This window comes from Clarias gariepinus, chromosome 13 (genome assembly GCF_024256425.1).
Source record: "Clarias gariepinus isolate MV-2021 ecotype Netherlands chromosome 13, CGAR_prim_01v2, whole genome shotgun sequence".
NCBI lineage: Eukaryota > Metazoa > Chordata > Actinopteri > Siluriformes > Clariidae > Clarias > Clarias gariepinus.
The window spans coordinates 9589128-9613684 of record NC_071112.1 but is presented as its reverse complement, the minus strand read 5'-3'; the positions used below and the strand labels follow the sequence as shown (position 1 = coordinate 9613684).

The window sequence follows — 24557 nt, the reverse complement described above, 5'->3', positions numbered from 1 at the left end:
CATTGAAGAACGAAAAAATCCAAGATCAGGACAAATCCAGAACAATCAAATCCAGCTAACTGAGTTAGCGACGTACGAAAAACATTTGTTATTGTTATTGTTGTTATGGTTGTTTTTGTAGTAGTTGATATATTAAAGTTTTCCATAGTGTTGTTTCAGTTTTGCTTTCTTTTGTCAATAAAAACAACATCTTTACCGTCATCACTGCCTCTGCATTTATGCCACAAAAGCACAGACAACCCAAACGTGACATATACAACATGAAAAATCAGAACCAGAGCTATTGACAGTTACTGGACAATAAATAAATAAAAAAATGGTTAAATATTGTTTAGTGAGACGATTAAGATCACTAGTTGACAAATGTAATCGGACACAGAATTAACTGTTATATAGGCTATCTCTGTTTGTATCTCTTTATTGTTATTATTTAAAAAATCTTTACACTTAGAGACATCAAACTTTAAATATAGAAATAACTGGAAAAATTTATTTTCATAGAAAATTTTAATAAATAAAATAATAAATTGTCTTACGTTTGTGTAAATGTTTCATCATCAAACATGAAAAAACCTCAGGGCTAATGTGTACTTTGCTTAAATTCATTGCAAATAAGAAATGCCTACGTTCAATTAAAATTCAAAATTTGTATTGTAATTTTCAAATTGATCTGCAGTCATACTGTCGATCTGATTGATCAGCAGTCATACTGTGTGTTAGGCAGCTGGAAGTTAAATATAACAGTTAATGTCTTTAGTTAATATGGAGCCCAGTTCGTTATTGGAGGCTCAGGTAGACTGTAGGAAATTCAAGTCTGCTTTATGATGGTTGTAGCTACACATCCTGCTCCTGTGCTCCCAGTGATCCAGACCCCATCTGCCCTCTGCACCTACTGACTCATCCCTATGTTGAACTGGAATTCATGTTAATTCAAAGAATTTCTGTTATATTGTACTCTTAGCTGCATAACACACATGATGTTATATCACCTCTAAATGTTATCACCCAAATGAGGATGGGTTCCCTGTTGAGTCTGGTTCCTCTCAAAGTTTCTTCCTATTGCCATCTCAGGGAGTTTTTCCTTGCCACTGTCGCCATCACCCTTGGCTTGCTCATTAGAGACATTTCATTCATTCATCTCATTATTATCTAGACACATTTTTCTCACACATACACAATTTATTATTATATATATATATATATATATATATATATATATATATATATATATATATATATATACACATTTCTTTCATTTTTGTGAAGCTGCTTTGAGACAATGACCATTGTTAAAAGCGCCATATAAATAAAATTGAATTGAATTGAATAGTACACCGGAGCCATGATCGGACTGCCTGCTTTATGTCTGAAACACTGAACTTCTTTAATGGTCCAAGCATGCTTGGAGAGAGATCACAACAGTATAGGGGATGTGACAATAACTCCCACCCAGGTTCCTGTAATGTGCAAGTAAGGATGTGGGCAATATGAGGTTGTGCTTTGTCCTGCAAGAACAACATGCCTTTGGTGATTAAATCAGTCAATTTTTACATTGAAATGTTTCATGTAGAAATAGAAACAAAACGTGAAACAGCATGGCTTACAAAAGTAACGTATGAAAACAGAACCTTTAAAGATGAATGGACAGATCAATATTTGTATGTATATGTAAGTTTAAAATCAGTTTGTCACACATGTTCTGAAAAAAACCAGTAATGTAAAGTGCCAATATAAGGAAGAAATAGGTTGTTTAAGCACATATCTGCAAAAGACCGAGGTAAGGAACCAGAGTCCTTACACATTCATTTATAGCCCAGCAGCATGCAAATGAATATTCAATAAAGGTTGATTAAAGATTCTATTTGTATTCCATTTACTACTCAAAAGTTTGGGATCACTTGCAAATTTCTTTGTTTTGCAAAGAAAACACATTTTCATGCAATTCACAAACAATGTTACACATTTCACAAAAAATTAAAGTTAGCTGGAATTCTGCCATCACAGTCTCAGGATCTGAAACCTATTGAGCTGTTGTGGGAGCAGATTGACTGTATGGTATGGAGAAAGACTCCATCAAGCCTGTCACATCTGAGCCACCTCCCTAGCTCACCCGATTACTGAGCCTTCGCTTTGTCTCCCCCTAGTGTGACTACGTGTGTAATTGTTCCCTATTCATTTCTTCTAACACCAAATTGAGTTCACCTGTGTCCACCTCGTGTGTCTCACTATTTATCCCAGTCGAACCAGTACCACTCTGTCTGTTCACTGTTGCACACCTTCATGTTTGTGTCGCTGACCCTGTGCGTGTTCATGTTTATCTCCCTCCCAGGACTGAGCGGTGTCTGCAGGCGTGGGCTCTTTGTATGGAAGACCTTCTCCTAGGTCACAGTAGAAGCTGAAAGAATAGCATCTCTGAATTCATCTCAAGGTTGAAGACAAGTTTGTTTACGTTTTGTTTATGGTAGCCCGCCTTCAGACCCAACCTGGCGAAGTTACCAGCGTGTGGTTTTTTTTCTTCAATTTTTTTCTAATTTTGGTTGACTTATAAACTTCAATAAATTCATTATAATTCACCCTGCATCTGCGTTCGCTCCCTCAGTATGCAAGTCCTGACAAACCCAATCCATCTTGTTGGAGATGCTACAGGAAGCATGGAGTGAAATCTCATTAAATTATCTAGAAAAATTGACAACTAGAATGTCAAATTATGACTTCCAATGCTGACAATGTCACCATGTCTTGTTCTTTTGCTATATAAATCTTTGAAAAATAATAAAAATTCTTAGTGATTCCAAACTTTTGAGCGGTGATGTAAATACAAGGAAATATACAAGGACATTAAAGTTCAAATTGTCCACATGTTTAACCAAGTTACTGAAAATTGATAATAAATATTAGTTAAATAATATAGAATTTTACAAAAAAGACCTGGGGAAGCCTGTGCATACATTTGTATAGATTTCACAGTGTGCAGGAAACTGAAGTGTGTAAAATGTGTGACTCATTAGATTCTAATAAAAAAGGCACTATGTATGCTTAGTGCACGTCTCTCACTGGTATAATCAACATCCATGCATTCGTGTACTGTTTAACACTCTGATTCTGTGTGCGTGCGTAAAACATCTTTTATTTTGTGTTTGTATGCATGTGTGTACAGCGCGCATGTACTGTTTATTATAACACATGTGTGTGCGCGCGTGTAAAGCTAAAGAAAGTCTCATTCACTTCACACACACACAAACACACACACACACACACAAACACACACACACACCTCCGCTCGCCTTCACGCACACCCCTACTCCCCTTGCTTGCACACACTCTCTCTCTCTCTAATGGAAACACTGCTCTGTCGCAATATATTTCAAAGGTAAAGTGCAGGTTAGTTTGTTTTATTTTTACTTTCCAGCAGTGATTCCTTTAGTATGTGCTTACACGAGTGTTATTAACAATGTTCCTTGTTAATTTTTCAGATAAAACAGTCTTCCGTTAATGTGTGTGTGTGTGTGTGTGTGTGTGTGTGTGTGTGAAAAACTCAAATAAGAGAGGAATGGCTACTGTGTAAGATGAGAAGAGAGAGAGGAGGGGCCTAATTTCTCCTCTGCTTTTAGTTTAGCTTCACACACATACACAAACACACACAAAAAAAACACACAACTTGTGATTTTTATTACACTATTGTAATAAATGTAGTTATTTAGCCGGTCAAGTTTTTTTTTACTTTCCTTTTTTAATTTACTTTTTGACGTTTCTTCAACTCAAAGTATGTTGAAATGATTTTAGAATTTTTTATATTTATATTTTTGATTTTTTATATTTATTCGAAATTTTAAGTGTAAAAATGTTTCACCAAAAGTAATAATTGTTTTGGGGTGATTTTAAGTCACTTTTCACATAAAATACTTCTATTTTTGCAACTAGCTTTGCCAACTCTGCCTCTAAATTAACATTCAACCTTTAGAACAAATCCAGAATGCAGATGCACAATTCTTTTTTTTCCCCTAGCGGAGCTTCCACATCACCCAGTGGCTAGACTTTCTTTACTGGCTTTGTTAAGTAGCTTGCATCAAATTAAAAATACATGTGGCTATAAACCCACCATTGCATGACTCCCTAAAGCACTCATCACAGCCCTCCCTGTTTCATACTTTCTCAAACATTTTAGCATTATGCGATTGGAACCCACCATCTATCATTTCTTAGACTGTCCTGTCACCAAGGTGGTGGGATAAACATCTCTGACTGTCGGAACAGCTGATTCACAGGCTGTTGTTAAGTAAAGCAATATCACACTCAAGGCCATGTTGTTGGAAGTACCAGCATGGCCGTGATGCAGTTGTAGACAAGAGGGCACAGCCCGAGTACTGAAGATATAACAAGATATTTAGTTCAACAGCACAACCTCAACTCTGATATTGCTTTTTTACACAATTTCCACAAAGAACATTTATTAAGAACAGGTTATGATTTGTTTCTTTATTTAACCAGTTATTCTGCACTGCCACACCTGGTAAAACTAACTAACTGCGACTGGGTTTGTGTTAGAACAGGGGTCTCAAACTGCCGGTCTGCGGGCCATTTAGGAATGGCAGGAAAGCCATTCACTGAAGGGCAATTTATGAAGGATTGCATGTTGAAAGTCGCTGATATTCTATGTCCAGAAAAAAAGCTTGTTCAACCATCCCTCTCTATCGGCAAACGCCAATGACATTTATGATCAGTTACGCGACAAAGCTCGAGTTTTTACTACATACTCTGTGGCGCTTGACGAAAGCACAGACAAAACCGACAGTGCTCAGCTAGCTATTTTCATCAGGGGTATTAATGACCAATTTGAAATAACGGAAAAGTTGCTGAGTTTGTGTCCAATGCACGGCCGCGCATCAGCCAAAGATATATTTCATCAGCTTTGCGACGCGATTAAGCGCGCTGGTTCGCCGTGGAACAGACTGGTAGGCATTACCACTGATGCGCCCCGTCTATGACAGACAAAAAAAACGGACTGGTAGCACTGGTACAAAGAAAGTTGGAAGAGGAAAATGCAGATCCAGCAGTTGTTCTGCACTGCATTATACACCAACAGGCACTGTGCTGTAAATGCTTGAAAAATGAACATGTCATGTCTGTTGTCCTGAAATGTATCAATTACATCAGGTCAAGGAGTTAAAGCACCGCCAGTTTCGCGCCTTTTTAGAAGAAAATGAGGCAACATATGGTGATGTATTTTACTGAAGTGCGCTGGCTCAGCAGGGGAAATGTCTTGAAGAAGGTTTTTTCATGGAAAAAATTTGATTCATGGAAGATGGCAGAATGGATGTTTCTGAATTTGATGATCCTAAATGGGTCATGGACCTTGCATTTCTAGTGGACATAACATAGGAGTTGAACATCTTTAACCTGAAGCTCCAGGGGCCTGGTCAGCTCATCACAGCAGCATATGAAAGTGTAAGAGCCTTCACCACAAAATTAAGATTATGGAAAACTAAGCTTTCTGCAAAAAACCTCAGTCATTTCACAACATGCAGATCTCTTGTGGACAATGGCACAGTATTCAGTGGTGATGAATATGCCTCTGCTATTGGAAACCTACTGCAGGAATTTGATCAGCGTTTTTCTGACCTTAAGGCACACCGTGACACTTTCCAGCTGTTTGCAGACCCCTTCTCAGCTGATGTGGACAGTGTTCCAAGTGTTTTGCAAATGGAACTGATTGAGTTGCAGTGCAAGAGTGAGCTAAAAACTAAATTCAAAAAGGGCACAAGGAGAAGTAGACAAGACTGAACAGTTTCTGAGAGAATTACCTCCATGCTTCCCAGAGCTGTCCAAAGTGTTCAGTCGGGTAATGTGCCTTTTTGGAGGCACGTATCTGTGTGAGAAACTTTTCTCAACTATAAACTTCAATAAATGCAAGTACAGGTGTAGGCTTAGTGATGCTCATCTTCAAGCTGTACTCAGGGTTTCAACTGTGACCTCCATTAGGGCAAACGTGGCTCAGTTGTGTGAGCAGAAGCGCTGCCAGGTGTCTGGCAAGAAATAGAATATTGTGCAAATGTTTTCGTTGCATTTTGAATTCCTGCGATATTGTTAGTTCTTAAGATTGTTGATTCTTAGTTATTAAAGTTAAAATAAAGTAAGTTTAAGGATTTGCAAACTGGTAACAACTAAAATATAAGACAATGTAGAGACACTGTTTACATTTTTTGTTTGATAGTATAATAAAAAATGTTAGTAATGTAATTTAAATTAAATGAGAGCTAATGTCTAAATAAGTATAGAAAATTGACAGAAATATTGTGCTTTCCTGTTGTGCTTGAATGTTAAAAAGGTCCTCATATGTGATGTCAATCACAGCAGTGGCCCCCAAACAACTTGAGTTTGAGACCCATGTGTTAGAAGCTAGTTAGCTTTGTAGCTCACACTAAGTGTTGTATAATAAACACTAAAGATGTAAATCTTATAAAATGAACAATCCTTTAATTGTTTTTTTATCATTTTGTACTAACTTGTCCAGCAGGAATTTTAAACGGATGGTAAACAATTTGGCCAAAGGTTTGTGGGCATCTGACTATCCATGTAGTGCATTGTGGGTAATTGCTTTCACGTGATCACTGCATGTTTGGTGATATTGCATTAAATGTAGCCTTACCTTCCTTTTGGTGCTGCAGCTATTCAATGAAAAGTTGAAGGTTACATAGTTGTTGTCTTTTGAAGCTTTGCAGCTACGGTCATCTAGATAAAGTTCTTCCCAGTCGATGTAAAGCGTGTTCAGGTATGAATTGCGGATGGCAATGTTCATCCTGTTTGAGAAGCAATCCACATGGCCTGCAAGGCATTCAGCATAAAACTCTGAACATCCATGCTTGGCTGTGGGGTTCAGTGTACTTTATTAGCACCCCCTTATAGTGTTCATTACATAGCAATGTTAAGTCCCATTGGCCTAGGCCATGTTTGTATTTTATAGTTTTATTGTGGAATCCCCAAGCTATTTATAATAATATTAATAATAATAATAATAATAATATACAGCAGACTATTTTATTTTTTAAATTCATACATTCAACAGTAAATAGTTAAATGTATAATTTAAAATCAGTCTCCATGGTTCAACTGCAGATTAATTGCAAAGTGTAACCACCATAACATAGTTGTTTTATTGACCCTGTGTGCCTTAATATTTGGGCCTCATTTTGGAATGAAAAACCTTTGCATATATTTTATCATATAGGGCTGGAAAATATGTATTGGGTGTTTAATAAAAATAAGTCTAATTTTAGAGTCAGTATTGTTTTCTACTTGGGAGGGTGGGTTTCAGCAGTGCCTAGTCAGGATTTGTGTATTCAGGCAGCCCTGGTAAGCACAGAGCAAGCGTTAGATTTTAAACAAAGTATAAAGTAAGTTGGTATTAATATGATATGTAGCAGCTGAGGAAGACATAGGCCTGAAATAGAGTATGCCCTTTTCATCTCAAGAACACAGACAAATTTTGCTCATTTTTAATATGAATACTTTTCTGTTGCTTTTCCTCAAGAGCTGGATAAGGTTGTTTTCTAAAATAAGACCTTAACTTGGGGATAGTCTTTGTGCATGTGAAAATTCAGTTTAATACATACAGTATTCTATGAGGCGCCGTATAGGGCTTAAATCAAACTTTACTCACGCACACACATATGAAACACTTGCATACACATATATGAAACACTCACACATACATATATACTACTAACTGCTCAAACAACTACATATGAAACACTTGCATACACATATATGAAACACTCACACATACATATATATACTACTAACTGCTCAAACAACTACATATGAAATGCGCGCGCACATACATACATACTTTCCGCGCACACACATACATACTTTCCGCGCACATACATACATACTTTCCGCGCACACACATACATACTTTCCGCGCACACACATACATACTTTCCGCGCACATACATACATACTTTCCGCGCACATACATACATACTTTCCGCGCACACACATACATACTTTCCGCGCACACACATACATACTTTCCGCGCACACACATACAAACTCTTCTCGCACATTCACCTATGAGATTCTCAGTGTAACCGGAAGGCATTTCAGTGTAACCGGAAGGCATTTCAGTGTAAAAGGAAGGCATTTCAGTGTAACCGGAAGGCATTTCAGTGTAAAAGGAAGGCATTTCAGTGTAAAAGGAAGGCATTTCAGTGTAGACGGACTTGTCGCTTCATTCTCCCTGAATGGTAGTACTGGTTTGTATCATCACTGCTCAATCACATGGCATATTCAGAACTATCCACATAATGTCTGAATATTTCAGCGGCAGAAAACGCAGGTGATGATTTGCAAAAAGAAAATTAAAGCACGGAATCTGTGGCTAATATGTCGGATCCTACGACAGAAAGAAATACTGTTTTGTGAAATGTGTTTCCTCGCCTTCGCTAATATGAACAACAACTCATCGGAATCCCACGGGACAAACACTGTTCCGACCCCCCCATATCACCCACTTTTGTGGTGATAAATAAATCACTCGTTGTCTTCTAAACTGTCCATTAACGGTCTATTTAAGAAACGCTACTACTAATCAGGGAGAATGAAGTTCATATACATTGAAATGACTACTCCCTACACCCTACACCCTGCGCAGGAAATGTCTGAAAAGGGAACTTCACTCTACAAAATTCCACCATTCAGAACACCATGCAACGTCACTTCCTCCTTGCGTTACCATGGTAACACAAGCACCTCGGATACCTGCTGCTGTGGAAATTTCACGCTACGGACATTAAATATAGATTATTTATTGAAACAAAAACTGATACCATAAAAAATATAAAACGTATTATTTATTTATTTATTTTTACAGATTACTAGCCTATATAATACGAATGGTTTCTTTATTAAATCAAAATGTAAATTATTGTGTCCTATTTATATGATGTCCTCGCCTCGATAATAATTATAATAAAAATATAAATTCTTTTTCGAGTAAAATTTTTTCACACTCCAGCGATATGTAATGACTTAAAGGAAATTATCCATTCCCTTTTCCGCTAAACTAAAGATCCGTTGATCACTCGTTCCCTACACCGCTACAGTTGGCTTTGTGCGCGTGCACAGAAAGTGTGTGTGCGTGCGTGCGTGTGCGCGGAAAGTGTGTATGTATATGCGCGGAAAGTATGTATGTATGTGCGCGGAAAGTATGTATGTATATGCGCGGAAAGTATGTATGTATGTGCGCGGAAAGTATGTATGTATGTGCGCGGAAAGTATGTATGTATATGCGCGGAAAGTATGTATGTGTGTGCGCGGAAAGTATGTATGTATGTGCGCGGAAAGTATGTATGTGTGTGCGCGGAAAGTATGTATGTATGTGCGCGCGCATTTCATATGTAGTTGTTTGAGCAGTTAGTAGTATATATGTATGTGTGAGTGTTTCATATATGTGTATGCAAGTGTTTCATATGTAGTTGTTTGAGCAGTTAGTAGTATATATGTATGTGTGAGTGTTTCATATATGTGTATGCAAGTGTTTCATATGTGTGTGCGTGAGTAAAGTTTGATTTAAGCCCTATACGGCGCCTCATAGTATTCTGCGGCCACTGTATGCATGCAGGTGCTGTCAGCCAGACTGAGTATATATATAGGACTATAACACAGCAGATTTATAGTGGACTGTCTTACCTGTGATTTCGTCGAGGGAGGCACTGAAGTAGGCTTTAAAGCCACGCCCAGCCCCATAGTAGTCGCTCTTAAACAGCACCGTCATGTAGGACGAGGATGATTGGAAGTTCATATGACTCCTGTTAGAGTGACAGAGCTGTCCTATTAAGCGTGAGGAGGTGGAACGACCATCATGCACTTTCACATAATCACAGCTGCAGCAGGAATCCAGGCTACACACACACATATGGATAAACACACACATAGATATAGATTTACACACATAAATATTACTAATATACATATTTACTTGGAAGAAAGACTCCAAGCACTGGGAGAACATGGAAACTTTGAGGCCATAGTACTTGCTGCCATGCTTCAATTGTAATTACTACTATTGATGAAGAAGTTCTAATGTTTTTTTCTTTTCTACTTCCTTAGCAAAGCAAATATCTTTAAAAAAAATGTATTACTAAATTTATTATAAATAAATAAATAATAAATTAATGGTTTTCTTTTTTGAATAAGTAAAAATAGTGAAATAAAATTTTTGGAAATGAACTGACTCTAAGTCCTGGAACGAGAGGAAGATGGTCTGACCAGCTGGAGCCAAGAGCTGCCACACACAGTACGTATTGCCATGGTAATAATTGGGGTAATAAGGGCTAGAGAAGAAGCCTGACCCGTGAAGGATCCCCCCACAAGCTGCAGAATCTGGACACACACACAAACACAGTGCTTAAAAATATATAATGTTCATGTTAGGTACCATATTAATCATGACTATCAATAATAATTCATTAACTCATCTATGTTTAGGGGAAATTCACCTTTCCCAGTTTTGATGAAGATATGAGTATACTTTATCAAATATTATAGAGCTAAAATCTGATTACAAACAAAACTTATTTGGTGTATGATCTTTGTGCCACCTCAGGTGGCAAAGACAAACTCCCATTACCCCCACTCACACGCCATTTGACTAGATGTACCGTCAACCTGACAATGCCAAACCTCATTGGACCAGAGCACCATTACTGACTCATTGGCTTAGAGCGCCATCAATCATTCCTTGTCTTAGAGTGCTGTCAATCACAGCTTGATTTGCGAAGGGAAATACAGTTCAACGATTTTTGAAACAAAGGAGATATGTAGACCTTGACTCAACCACAACACATCACACTGTTTATGATACATATACAGTCAATTTTAAATGCTGTAATATCGCCCTAATAGCATGTTTGTATTTGTACTGATTACTTATCTGTGACTGATTATGACTGATCAGCAGACTGTAGAATAGAGATGATTCGGCAGCAGTGCTCACCACCACATAAATAATATATAGATAAATACTACTACTATATTATGGGCACTGATAATACTTTATCAGTTGGTTTTACGACTAAAGGTCCAAAAATATTTTCACAAAAAATGCTATGATAACGTGCCATGGTAAATACTAAAATGTGCCATTCAAGAATGTTAATTAACACCAAAGCTATTAAATAAATGTAAGTCTATAAATGTAACTATTTGGTCACTGCACAATAACATTGCAGCTGTCAAGTTTATAACATTTACAAAATCCTGGAATCGCCCCGGCCCCGTGGGCAGATACCAAAGTAAGTTTAGAAAGCATCACAAATAAAATATTACCACAATTTAGTTTTATATACTGTTATTAATTTACTTGGGAGTAATTTGAATCCCCAATAGTAGCAAACTGGTGGTGGGGCTTAAAAGCCCAACATTCTGATCAGCAGCCCAAAGCCTTAACTGCTTGAGCCACCAAGAACATAAAATAACAATATATTTCTCTCTTTTTACCTGCCAGGTAAATGCTCTGATCTACGACCAAAAACCAAAATACATTATTTGTTTATTTGTAACTAATAAAAAATGTAAAACATGCTACATAACAATATTTCACCTTCACAGAGGATTAGACAGTGATTATCTGATCAGCCATAACATTAAATCTATTAACATTTTAACCACCTAGGTTTTGGGCTCCCCTTGCACCAATGGGGCTGCTCTGACCCATCGGCGTGTGACCAGGATGTTGCCAGCGGATCCTTTGTAAGCTGTGGGTCGTGGGGTGGGGCCTCAGTGGATCAGACCTATTTGTCCAGCGCATCCCATGGATGCTCGACTGGATTGGGATCTGGGGAGTTTTGATGCTAGGTCGGCGGCCTTGGGCTCTGCTATGCCCCATGCGCGGCATGCTGTGGTGCACTGACAAGTTTTTGTCTCTCATTTTCAGTCCAGCCCCTGTACCTGACCAGTTTCAGAGGAATATTTTTTGTTTGTTAAGCCACACAGTGACCCATGAATTACTGAAGTATTAAAAAACATCTAACTTAAGACATGAACCAGTGAGACACATGCGCAGATGATGACAGATGATTAGGTTGGTGATTAGTATACAGGTAAGGTTGCTGCTGAGGTTGGTATATAAACAACCAATTTAAAAAATTTTTCTTTAGGCACTTTGAAGTCTAATATTCAGAGGGGAGATACAATGTGTACACAGAACTGTGCAAAGGTTGTATATATATTTTTTTTTTTACAAAATGCAAAGTGAGAGAACAGAATAAAAGTCAAATGCAAATAAATATTTGTATGACTACCCTTTTGCTTTAAACCAGCATCTGTATTTACACTTGCACAAAATCAGTTATTTTGTAGGATTAGAGTCAAGTGTGTGATTAACCAATTAAAATAAGCAGGTGCTAATGATCACCAATTTCATACATACCTGTATGTTAAAACACAGTCATTACCTTATACAACTACAGCTTTTTAAGAGGCTTACAATTGGATAAGGTACAGCCAAACTCTGTTACTAGGGTGAGGTTTTGTAAGACATGAAACAGGTCATGTTTCATGTCACAGGTCATACATGCAACAAGAAATAAGGTTATACTGCATCAGCAAGGGCTTTCCCAGGCACTGATTTGAACGCAGACTAAGGGTTCAAGAAGCGCCACTCAGGTTAGCACAAAGAGAAGAACTAAAGTAATGGGCAATGTTGAGGACTGTAGATGCAGTGGTCATCCAGGAAAATTTAATGAAGCAAGTGAAAGACACATGCTTACTTCTCTTTTACAGCAGATGATCCCTATGAGAAAAGAATGGTGAGAAACTAGTTCAACCCATGTACATGCATCTACTATCTAAGTCTGGCCATAATTGTTTTTTTATGGAAGAATTGTATCCCTAGAGCCATACCTCTGACGTGGAACAACTCAACTATGCATATACAGTAAACATAGGAACAGGAAAAGATGAAAAATGGCAGCTGCACTGGACTGATGAGTTTTAAATATTTGTCTGTAGCAGGAGGTCGGTTGTTTTCTGAATGCTGAAGAACAGTACAATACAACTTTTATTTTTGCTCACATGAGGAGTGGACCAACATTCCACTGCCCACAATCAACAACCTGATCAACTCTATGTGACGGATGTGTTGCACTGCGTGAGGCAAATTGTGGCCACACCAGATCCTGATTGGTTTTCTGAACAGAGTGTTTAGTGGAATGTTGGTCCACTCCTCATGTGAGCAGAAATAAAAGTGTTGCATTCATATTTTATTATAATAATGTATAATTGTAATTTTCATTATAGGTATACCTCAACTATGAGACAAACTACAGTGGTGTGAAAAACTATTTGCCACCTTCCTGATTTCTTATTCTTTTGCATGTTTGTCACACAAAATGTTTCTGATCATCAAACACATTCAAGTCTTTTAACTATTCAACTATTAGTCAAAGATAACACAAGTAAACACAAAATGCAGTTTTTAAATGATGGTTTTTATTATTTAGGGAGAAAAAAAATCCAAACTTACATGGCCCTGTGTGAAAAAGTAATTGCCCCCTGAACCTAATAACTGGTTGGGCCACCCTTAGCAGCAATAGCTGCAATCAAGCGTTTGCGATAACTTGCATCGAGTCTTTTACAGCGCTCTGGAGGAATTGTGGCCCACTCATTTTTGCAGAATTATTGTAATTCAGCTTTATTTGAGGGTTTTCTAGCATAAACTGCCTTTTTAAGGTCATGCCACAACATTTCAATAGGATTCAGGTCAGGACTTTGACTAGGCCACTTCAAAGTTTTCATTTTGTTTTTCTTCAGCCATTCAGAGGTGGATTTGCTAGTGTGTTTTGGGTCATTGTCCTGCTGCAGCACCCAAGATCGCTTCAGCTTGAGTTGACGAACAGATGGCCGGACATTCTCCTTCAGGATTTTTTGGTAGACAGTAGAATTCATGGTTCCATCTATCACAGCAAGCCTTCCAGGTCCTGAAGCAGCAAAACAACCCCAGACCATCACACTACCACCACCACCAAATTTTACTTTTGTTATGATGTTCTTTTTCTGAAATGCTGTGTTACTTTTACGCCAGATGTAACGAGACACGCACCTTCCAAAAAGTTCAACTTTTGTCTCGTCGGTCCACAAGGTATTTTCCCAAAAGTCTTGGCAATCATTGAGATGTTTTTTTAGCAAAATTAAGACGAGCCTTAATGTTCTTTTTGCTTAAAAGTGGTTTGCGCCTTGGAAATCTGCCATGCAGGCCGTTTTTGCCCAGTCTCTTTCTTATGGTGGAGTCGTGAACACTGACCTTAATTGAGGCAAGTGAGGCCTGCAGTTCTTTAGATGTTGTCCTGGGGTCTTTTGTGGCCTCTCAGATGAGTTGTCTCTGCGCTCTTGGGGTAATTTTGGTCGGCCGGCCACTCCTGGGAAGGTTCACCACTGTTCCATGTTTTTGCCATTTGTGGATAATGGCTCTCACTGTGGTTCGCTGGAGTCCCAAAGCTTTAGAAATGGCTTTATAACCTTTACCAGACTGATAGATCTCAATTACTTTTGTTCTCATTTGTTCCTGAATTTCTTTGGATCTTGGCATGATGTCTAGCTTTTGAGGTGCTTTTGGTCTACTTCTCTGTGTCAGGTAGCTCCTATTTAAGTGATTTCTTGATTGAAACAGGTGTGGCAGTAATCAGGCCTGGGGGTGACTACAGAAATTGAACTCAGGTGTGATAAACCACAGTTAAGTTATTTTTTAACAAGGGGGGCAATCAATTTTTCACACAGGGCCATATAGGTTTGGATTTTTTTTCTCCCTAAATAATAAAAAACATCATTTAAAAACTGCATTTTGTGTTCAATTATGTTATCTTTGACTAATAGTTAACGGTTTTTAATGAGCAGAAACATTTAAGTGTGACAAACATGCAAAAGAATAAGAAATCAGCTAGGGGGCAAATAGTTTTTCAAACCACTGTATATTGGCAAAAGTACTTGCTCACATGCCCTTACATGCATATGAACCTGAGAAACATGCAATTCAGAATCCATACGATTTTATATAATCTCTGCCTTATAACAGCTTCAACTTCTCTGGGAAGGCTTTCCACAAGGCTTAGGAGAGTGTTTATGGATTTTTTTTTTAAACATTTTTTCAAAATCACATTTGAGGTCAGACACTGATATTGGACGAGAAGGCCTGGCTTGCAGTCTCTGCTTTAATTTATCGCAAAGATGTTCTATCGTGTTGAGGTCAGGTCAGGTTTTTTCTGGAGTGAAAGGATCTCTTAATGCTTCAGCATACCAAGACATTTTGGACAATGTCTGCCCATGCACCCTGCCACTCTGCCTGCAGCCAACGCTCACCAGCCTTATGCCCTCATGCCAGCTTGGCACGGCTTCCCAAGCTGCACAAGCATATACATTTGTTAATTTTCCTTAAATTTTTTCCTTCCTCTCTTCTTTAACCCATTTTTCTAAACAAAGTTCCTCTTTTTCCTAAGACCTTGCCTTGTGTCTGTGTGTCTGGGGTGCCACCCACATGTAAAACCCGTTACAATGTTAAACTCTATTGATTAAGAATAGGATGTTACTTAAGTTTATATGCATGTGAAGGCAGGTGAGTAAATACTTTTGACTATATATAGATGAACAAGTACATACGTTTGAAAGCCCATTTAGCCTGAAACCCTTTTTGATTCACGTGGCCATCACTGGCGAAATTGACGGTCATGTATTTGCTGGATGATCTGAAGGAAGTTCTATGATTTCCAGTCACAGAACCCAAAAATGGAGACTGAGTAGTTGGACCATCATACACGTGGATAAAGTCACAGCATGACTGCAAACTGAGGAAAAGAGAAAGGAAATAAAAACAGCTCAGCACAGTGTAATGAACCTAGCTTTATATATATATATATATATATATATATATATATATATATATATATTTATACAGTTAAACCTCGGATTGTGAGGAACACGGTTTGTAAGTGTTACGCAAGACAAGCAAATATTTCAAATAAATTTTGACTTGAAAAAAGAGCAAGTCTTGGACTACGAATACTGAGTATCATGTATCACGCATGCGCTTCTTGTTTTGATGCCAAGCATCACATCATCACGGTTTTTCTCTCTCTTGTGCTGCGGAATTGTGGGTAATCGTCCCCCCTGCTGGGTCTTAGTGCCCGTCTCTTACTGGTATAATCAACATGTGTGTACTGTCTACTATAACGTTGTGACGACGTGTGTGTGCATAAAGCATCTTTTAATTTGCTTGTATGTGGGAGTGTAAAAGTCGTTCTTTCATGCGCATGTGTACTGTTTATTATAACACATATAATAAAATAAAAATAATGCGTAAAGCAAAAGCAAGTCTTATTAGTGAGGTTAAGGATCCATTTTCTCTCTCTCTCTTTTTGTATCAGCCTGCACAGATTCAGTGTGTGTGTCATTAGGCACTGTGCCCAACCTTCTCTCTCTTTCTCTCACATACAAACACACACAGTCTTAACGGAAACACTAGTCTGTTGCGATTCTTTTCAAAGGTGAAGTGCAGGTTAAATTGTTTTATTTTTACTTTACAGCAGTGATTCCGTGCCCTCACTCAAGCATCATTAGTGATGTTCCTTGTTAATTTTCCCAATAAAACAGTGTTTCCATTAATGTGTGTGTGTGTGTGTGTGTGTGTGTGTGTGTGTGTGTGTGTGTGTGTGTGTGTGTGTGTGAAACTTAAATAAGAGAGGAAGGGTTGCTGTGTAAGATGAGAAGAGGAAAAGGGGTGGGTCTGATTCCTCCTTTCCTTACTTTAGCTTCACACACACACAGCCCCTGTGCGCGCAAACACACACACACACACACATACACAGCGCCTGTGTGCACAAACACTAACAGAAACACTTATCTGTCGGGATTTATTTATTATTTTTTTTTAAAAGGTAAAGTGCAGGTTAATTTGTTTTGTTTTTACTTTATTGTTATTTATCAATAAGTGTAAATAAAAGGTAATATTTATCAATAGGTCAAAAACAAGAATGTGATTTCTTACTCAACAAATGTGAAGTTTAGTGAAATGACCTGTCGTTCTCCAGCCAGCAAGGTCCATGTGCAGCGTGCATGATAGGGATAATAATTGGGATAATTTGGGCTGAAAAATTCCCCCCGTCTCTCAGTCAGATATCCACCACATGGAACTTCACAGGAAAAACATCACAGTTAAAACACTATCAGGACTAGACAATACATTACTTCTTTTTTTTTTTTTCCCCCGGATTTTCTCCCTAATTTAGTCGTGGCCAATTCCTCCCCGTCACTAGGGGGCTCCCACATTAAGGCTACTACTACCATTTAGCCAGGAGAGCCGAAGACTATCACGTGGTTCCTTCGAACCACGTGATGCCAGCTGACCGCATCTTTTCGAACTGCTTGCTCACGCACCATTAGGGGCGGAGTAACACACTCGAAGGAAAGCGCTAGCCGCTCCTTTCGCGTGCGCGAGCTCATAGACGCCCCTGATTGGCTGAGCCGTAATTAATGTGGGAGCGCGAGTACCTCTCATCCCTCCCCCCTGAGAGAGCTCAGCCAATCAGCTCTCTCAGTGCCTCCGGCTCACCAGGATGATAGGGCGAGCACTTTACCATTGCGCCACTCAGAGGCCCTACGATACATTACTTCTAATACTTAGCTTGCTTAAACAATTTTAAGTAGGCTAAAAAGGGCAGGCATAGGTGCAGAGGGTTTTTAACAGATAACAAGAGTCTTCTATTGAAAACAAAACAAACAATACTTCCCCAAAACTAAATAAACAAAACACCGGCTACTGAAGCTTAACATACACACAGGCTCTTTAAACTTAGCGCATACTCACACAGGTTCTTTACACATAACACACTCAGGTTCTTTAGACCTAACACACACACTCACAGGTTCTTTATACATAACACACACACGGGATCTTCTAACATAACACACACACTCATAGAATCTTTACACATAACACACACAGAATCTTTATACATAACACACACACACACACAGGATATTCTAACATAACACACACACACAGGATATTCTAACATAACACACACCCACAGGATATTCTAAGCCTGGCACCCAGCCTCGTGCTCCTATGAGTGAACACACACACACACACACTTTAGGGGCATTCCCTTACAAAATTACACAAATTTTTCCTGCTAAACCAAAGTATTTCATTCATGTTAAACTTGTGTGAAAGAATCATGTTGACTTAACATAATCTTTATCATTTACTGTAATAGCAATTGGTTGTGCAATTGTAATGTAATTGAATTGTCTATGATACTCCATTATCATTGAAAAGTCTAACAATTTTTTAGTGCTTAACATTTAAATGTTTAATGTAATTTTAATTTAAAAAAATTAATCAGTCAAATTAATTTTATTAGGTTCATTTAACTTATTTACCACAGCTGCGTTTAAGATAATTTTCTACAGTTAACATAAATGAATAGGGTTGGTACAACTCAAATAAATGTAAATTTCAAGCTCTGGTCAACAGAATTCTGTGAAGGAAGGAAGCATAAGACAAACAGGATAAAAAGGAGATTTTTATTTTATATTTAATAAAAACACTGTTTTACACCAGCAGCAACTTACAAATGAGGTCTCAATTTGAAAAGATGTACAAAACATGAAACACCACAAATAAGTATTAATCATAGAAAAAAATTAAACACCAACAGAAACGTTTTGTACTTTAATTGTACGTTATAACTTTTAAAAATGACCATTAGATATGGTTGGTCAGGAAACTCTTGAAGTCAGATACAGACAGGACACTTTTCACTCACAAACTGCTGTGAAAAAATACAGAGATAGATTCAATTAAAATTCATGATACTTAATTTATCAAATGAATAATATTTATACTTTCTTCCTCTCGCTTCACAACTCATGAGAACAGACCGAAACCAGAACCGAACCGCAGATTAAGCACGCGCATATAACCGTCGGTATTTTAAGTGTGATTAAAAATACAGGAAATAGCTTAAACCAAAATAACGTGACTAAACATCGCTAAACAGCAGGTGACAGTAATTCATTTCTATTTAGAAAGATGGGAATTAATTCCTGCTTACCTTTTCCACACGCACGCCAAACGTTTGTCTTCTTAACAAACTGTTCTCTTCTCACAATGTTTGTGTTGATATTTCCGGTTTTCATAGTGACAAGATCTCTTTGGTTTATCTCAACATGATTGAATCCAATACATGTTAAGTTGTTAAATTTCATGCAAATACAACATAATTTATTCATGTTCATCTTGGAAACATGAAATTATTATGTACAAAACACATTGTACATGTAACAGGTAGCCAAGTTCCTTTTTTCAGTGTATATTTTTATGTATACTCTGTAGTAAATCAGTTATTAATTATGCACTTAGTGATTAAATTAAGTGGAACCTTGGATCGCGAGTAACATGGATTATGAGTGTTCCGCAAGACGAGCAAAGATTTTTTTTATAAATTTTGACTTGAAAAAACATATATCACGCATGCACTTCTTGTTTTGATGCCGAGCGTCACATGATCACAAGTGAGCTAATCTCACCTTTACACACACCCCTCCTCCTCTCACCTTCTTGTGCATACACGCACACACACACACACACACTCTTAACAGAAACACTGCTCTGTCGCGATCCTTTAAAGGTAAAGTGCGGGTTAATTTGTTTTATTTTTACTTTACAGCAATGATTCCGTTAGGTGTGCGCTCACTTGAGCGTCATTAGTGATGTAATCTATTCAATAGGGGCAGTGGTAGCTCAGAGGGCTAAGGCACTGAGTTACTGATCAGAAGATCCCCAGCTCCACCAGGTTGCCACTGTTGGGCCCTTGAGCAAGGTTCTTAACCCTAACTGCTTCAGGATCGCCGTACACTCAAAAAAATAACTTGTTGAATGAACGTAATTAAATTATGGAAAGAATTTCCACCTGATTTAATGGCTTTCTTTCAACATTAAGCAATTTTGTTGGCCCAACTTAATGTTCTTAGGTTCAGTCAAATTAATTTTATTAGGTTCAATTAACTTATTTACTACAGCTGCGTCCAACATAATTTAATACTGTTAACATAAATGAATAGCGTTGGTACAACACATTTTTTAGTTGTAAATTAAGTTGATCCAACTCAAGTAAATTTAAATTTCAAGCCCTGATCAACAGAATTCTGTAAAGGAAGGAAACATAAGACAAACGGGATAAAACAGAGATTTTTATTTTACAACAGCAGCAACTTACAAATGAGGTCTCAATTTAAAAAGATGTACAAAACATAAAACACCACAAATAAGTATTAATCATAGAAAAACAATTAAACACCAACAGAAAGTTTTGTACTTTATAACTGTCCGTTATGACTTTTAAATATGACCGTTGGAGACGGTTGGTCAGGAAACTCCTGAAGTCAGATGCAGACAGGACACTTTCACTCACAAACTCCTGTGAAAAAATACAGAGATAGATTCAATTAAAATTTATGATACTTAATTTATCAAATGAACAATATTTATACTTTCTTCCTCTCGCTTCACAACTCATGAGAACAGACCGAAACCAGAACCGAACCGCAGATTAAGCACGCGCATATAACCGTCGGTATTTTAAGTGTGATTAAAAATACAGGAAATAGCTTAAACCAAAATAACGTGAATAAACATCGCTAAACAGCAGGTGACAGTAATTCATTTCTATTTAGAAAGATGGGAATTAATTCCTGCTTACCTTTTCCACACGCACGCCAAACGTTTGTCTTCTTAACAAACTGTTCTCTTCTCACAATGTTTGTGTTGATATTTCCGGTTTTCATAGTGACAAGATCTCTTTGGTTTATCTCAACATGATTGAATCCAATACATGTTAAGTTGTTAAATTTCATGCAAATACAACATAATTTATTCATGTTCATCTTGGAAACATGAAATTATTATGTACAAAACACATTGTACATGTAACAGGTAGCCAAGTTCCTTTTTTCAGTGTATATTTTTATGTATACTCTGTAGTAAATCAGTTATTAATTATGCACTTAGTGATTAAATTAAGTGGAACCTTGGATCGCGAGTAACATGGATTATGAGTGTTCCGCAAGACGAGCAAAGATTTTTTTAATAAATTTTGACTTGAAAAAACATATATCACGCATGCACTTCTTGTTTTGATGCCGAGCGTCACATGATCACAAGTGAGCTAATCTCACCTTTACACACACCCCTCCTCCTCTCACCTTCTTGTGCATACACGCACACACACACACACACACTCTTAACAGAAACACTGCTCTGTCGCGATCCTTTAAAGGTAAAGTGCGGGTTAATTTGTTTTATTTTTACTTTACAGCAATGATTCCGTTAGGTGTGCGCTCACTTGAGCGTCATTAGTGATGTAATCTATTCAATAGGGGCAGTGGTAGCTCAGAGGGCTAAGGCACTGAGTTACTGATCAGAAGATCCCCAGCTCCACCAGGTTGCCACTGTTGGGCCCTTGAGCAAGGTTCTTAACCCTAACTGCTTCAGGATCGCCGTATCATGGCTGACCCTGCGCTCTGACCCCAGTTACGCTGGGATATGCGAAGAAGCAATTTCCCTCTGGGATTAATAAAGTTCTTCTTATTATTATTATTATGTTCCTTGATACTTATAAAACAATGTTTCTGTTAATGTGTGTGTTTGTGTGTGTGTGTGTGTGTGTGTGTGTGTGTGTGAAACTCAAATAAAAGAGAAAGGGTTACTGTGTAGGATGAGAAGAGGGAGAGGAGAAGAGGCTTTACACACACTCACACACACACACACGCACACACACACAGCGCAACGTACAAACACGCACACACATATAAACAAACACACAGCGCCTACACAGCGCACAAACAGTACCGGAAACATTAACCTGTCTGGATTTATTTTAATTTTTTTAGGGTAAAGTGCAGATTAATTTGTTTTATTTTTACTTCATATTTTTATATATATTTTGTATTAATTATTTTTATGTACAGTGGAACCTTGGATTATGAGCACAATTTGTTCCAGGAGCAGGCTCATATTTTGAAACACTCATTAACCAAATCCAATTTTCCCATAAGAAATAATAGAAACTCAATTTATTCTTTCCACAGCCAAAAAAATAAATACATTAAAATAATTAACACAAAATATAAAGTAAAAATAAAAAAATTAACCTGAACTTTACCGTAAAAATAAAGTGTAAGGAGTAAGGAGCCCCACTCCCTTCTCATCTTACACAGTTTCCCCTCCTCCACTCTTTTCACACCCGTGCGCACACAACGGAAACACTTTTTCGGAAAAATAAACAAGAAATCTCTCTAATAACACTCGAATGAGCGACACACTAATGGAATCACTGTTGTAAAGTAAAAATAAAACAAATTAACCTGCACTTTACCTTTGAAAAGAATCGCAACAGAGTGTTTTTGTGTAGGGCAGAGAAAAAGAGTGTGTGTCTTTGAAGGCGAAAGTAGGAGGGGTCTGTGTGTGTGTGTGTGTGTGGCACGGTGTCCAATGACACACGGGCACACAGACACAAAGAGCAGGCTTAGAGAGAGAAAAAAACTTTGGCTCAGTTGTGCGCTCAGCGCCAAAACACATCATGCGTGATACATGATACTCGGTACTCGTAAACCAAGACTTGTTCGTTTTTTAAGTCAAAATTTATTTAAAAACTTTGCTCGTCTTGCGGGAACACTTGCAAGCCGTGTTACTCGCAATCCAAGGTTTCACTGTACTTATTCTTTGAATAATTTTAGTTTCTGTTATTTCTTATGGGGAAATTTACTTGGTTTATTTTACTGGTTTATGAGTTTTTGGAAACACGAGCCCACTTCTGGAACGAATTATGCTTACAATCAAAGGTTCCACTGTATTTATTATTAATATGATTGGTCATTTATAATAGCCAGTATTTAAACCTGCTGTCCATGAGCTTCCTGTGACTGTTTCGGTGTTGATGGCTGAAACACAGTGAGACAATTATAAATTTAATTCAAGAAAATATAAAATTAAGGAATAGAAGAAGATAAAAAAAGTGTTTTTTGTTTGTTTGTTTGTTTGTTTGTTTTACCTGGGGTTATCGAACTGGTGCCACAGTAATCTATGGAAAAATTATAAAATGTTAACATTAATAATGTGTTAAACAGTATATTGCTGCTTTTTTGTAAACTACTATTAATTGCACATAATAGCCAATTCTATATGTTTATAACTGCACATTCTTTGAACAACAGAAAGGGAAAGAGAACTATCATTTATGCAAAAAAAATCTTAAAATATTTAATATTAAATTACGTGGGTTTAAAGTAAAAAAATACACCTTTAGTTTACAATAACTAGATTTTTTAAAATGTCTGTTTTGTCCTCACCGTAATAATCAGAACAGCAGCTTCCATCATATTGACAGTAACTGGTGCATGAACACCCACTGCTGTGGGTGCCACAGTTATTCCAGCAGGAATTATAAGCTGCAAGAAACAATAATAAGTTTAGCATGTATGATTTTACAATTTAGTACTATTAAATTATATTGTATATTTATAATTTAAAAACAATAGACACATTTACAACATTTATAATTACTATTGTATACTTAAATAAGTAAATATTGTCTGTAATAATAAATGATATGTTTATACTGACAATAAGCCTCCACCCAAAAGAAGCCCCACAAAATGAGATCCCATACTTTTAGTTTTGTTGATTAGTGATCTTAGTAATTCTTGGTTATATTTAAAATTATCCCACCCGTTCTTGTGTATAACATACAGTATGAAGTTAAAAATTATAATATACAATATGTAAGGTATTAAAATATTGTACACCATTTTAATCTAATAAGAAGATTTCTGTGCCCTCAGAACAGGGCAATACAGTCTAGATAAATGACAATTATAAAATATATATGCGCTTATAGGGATAATAATGCCTTGTGGGTGTGTGTTTAATAGGGAGGCTTTTAAATATGTCATTTGGGTTGTTAAATATGTCAAATAGAACAGAATTCAGAACGTAATATGCAAGTAACATCGCAAAAGTGTAGAACTCTCAAAATGTTTTTTTTTTCAAAAACAGACAGAAAAAATGTGATCATGTACAGTGTCTGTGTTATTTCTTGGCCTACTGTATGTGACCCAAAGCAAATCTTTGCTCAGTCATGTTTGTACAGTTAGTTAAATTAAATTAAATTAAATTAAGTTAATTATACTGACTAGATTATGCAAAATAAAAGGGCATATGATACTATATTACACAACTCTGAGCCTTATATATGTTTTATATGTTAAAAAAAAAAACTAAAAACATGACTTGAATGCTCTGGGTTTAAAGGGATATACCTCTTATTGTGTGAGAGGTTAAATGCTAATGCAGAGTCTTAAGCAACCTCAAAAAGGCAGTACCTAAAATTCATCTGAAATTAATAATCATGGATTGAACTCGGTTTAAAGGTTAAAATAAAAAAAATCCAGATGCTACAAACCTTTACTAAAGCACTGGTTAAATTGGCTTGTTACTGGTCAGATCA

The 24557-nt window shown here is 37.2% G+C and overlaps 1 protein-coding gene across 1 annotated transcript in view; it reads right to left on the bottom strand.

The window, feature by feature from the left end:
* LOC128535742 (deleted in malignant brain tumors 1 protein-like) overlaps window positions 1-24557 on the bottom strand; it is a 49667-nt gene that overhangs the window by 7099 nt on the left and 18011 nt on the right. The window contains exons 3-6 of the mRNA XM_053509786.1: window positions 15652-15836; window positions 10236-10383; window positions 9691-9902; window positions 6647-6822 (exon numbers count right to left, since the gene is read on the bottom strand). Coding sequence (XP_053365761.1) covers window positions 6647-6822; window positions 9691-9902; window positions 10236-10383; window positions 15652-15836 — 721 coding nt within the window. The remainder of the gene's footprint in view (window positions 1-6646; window positions 6823-9690; window positions 9903-10235; window positions 10384-15651; window positions 15837-24557) is intronic.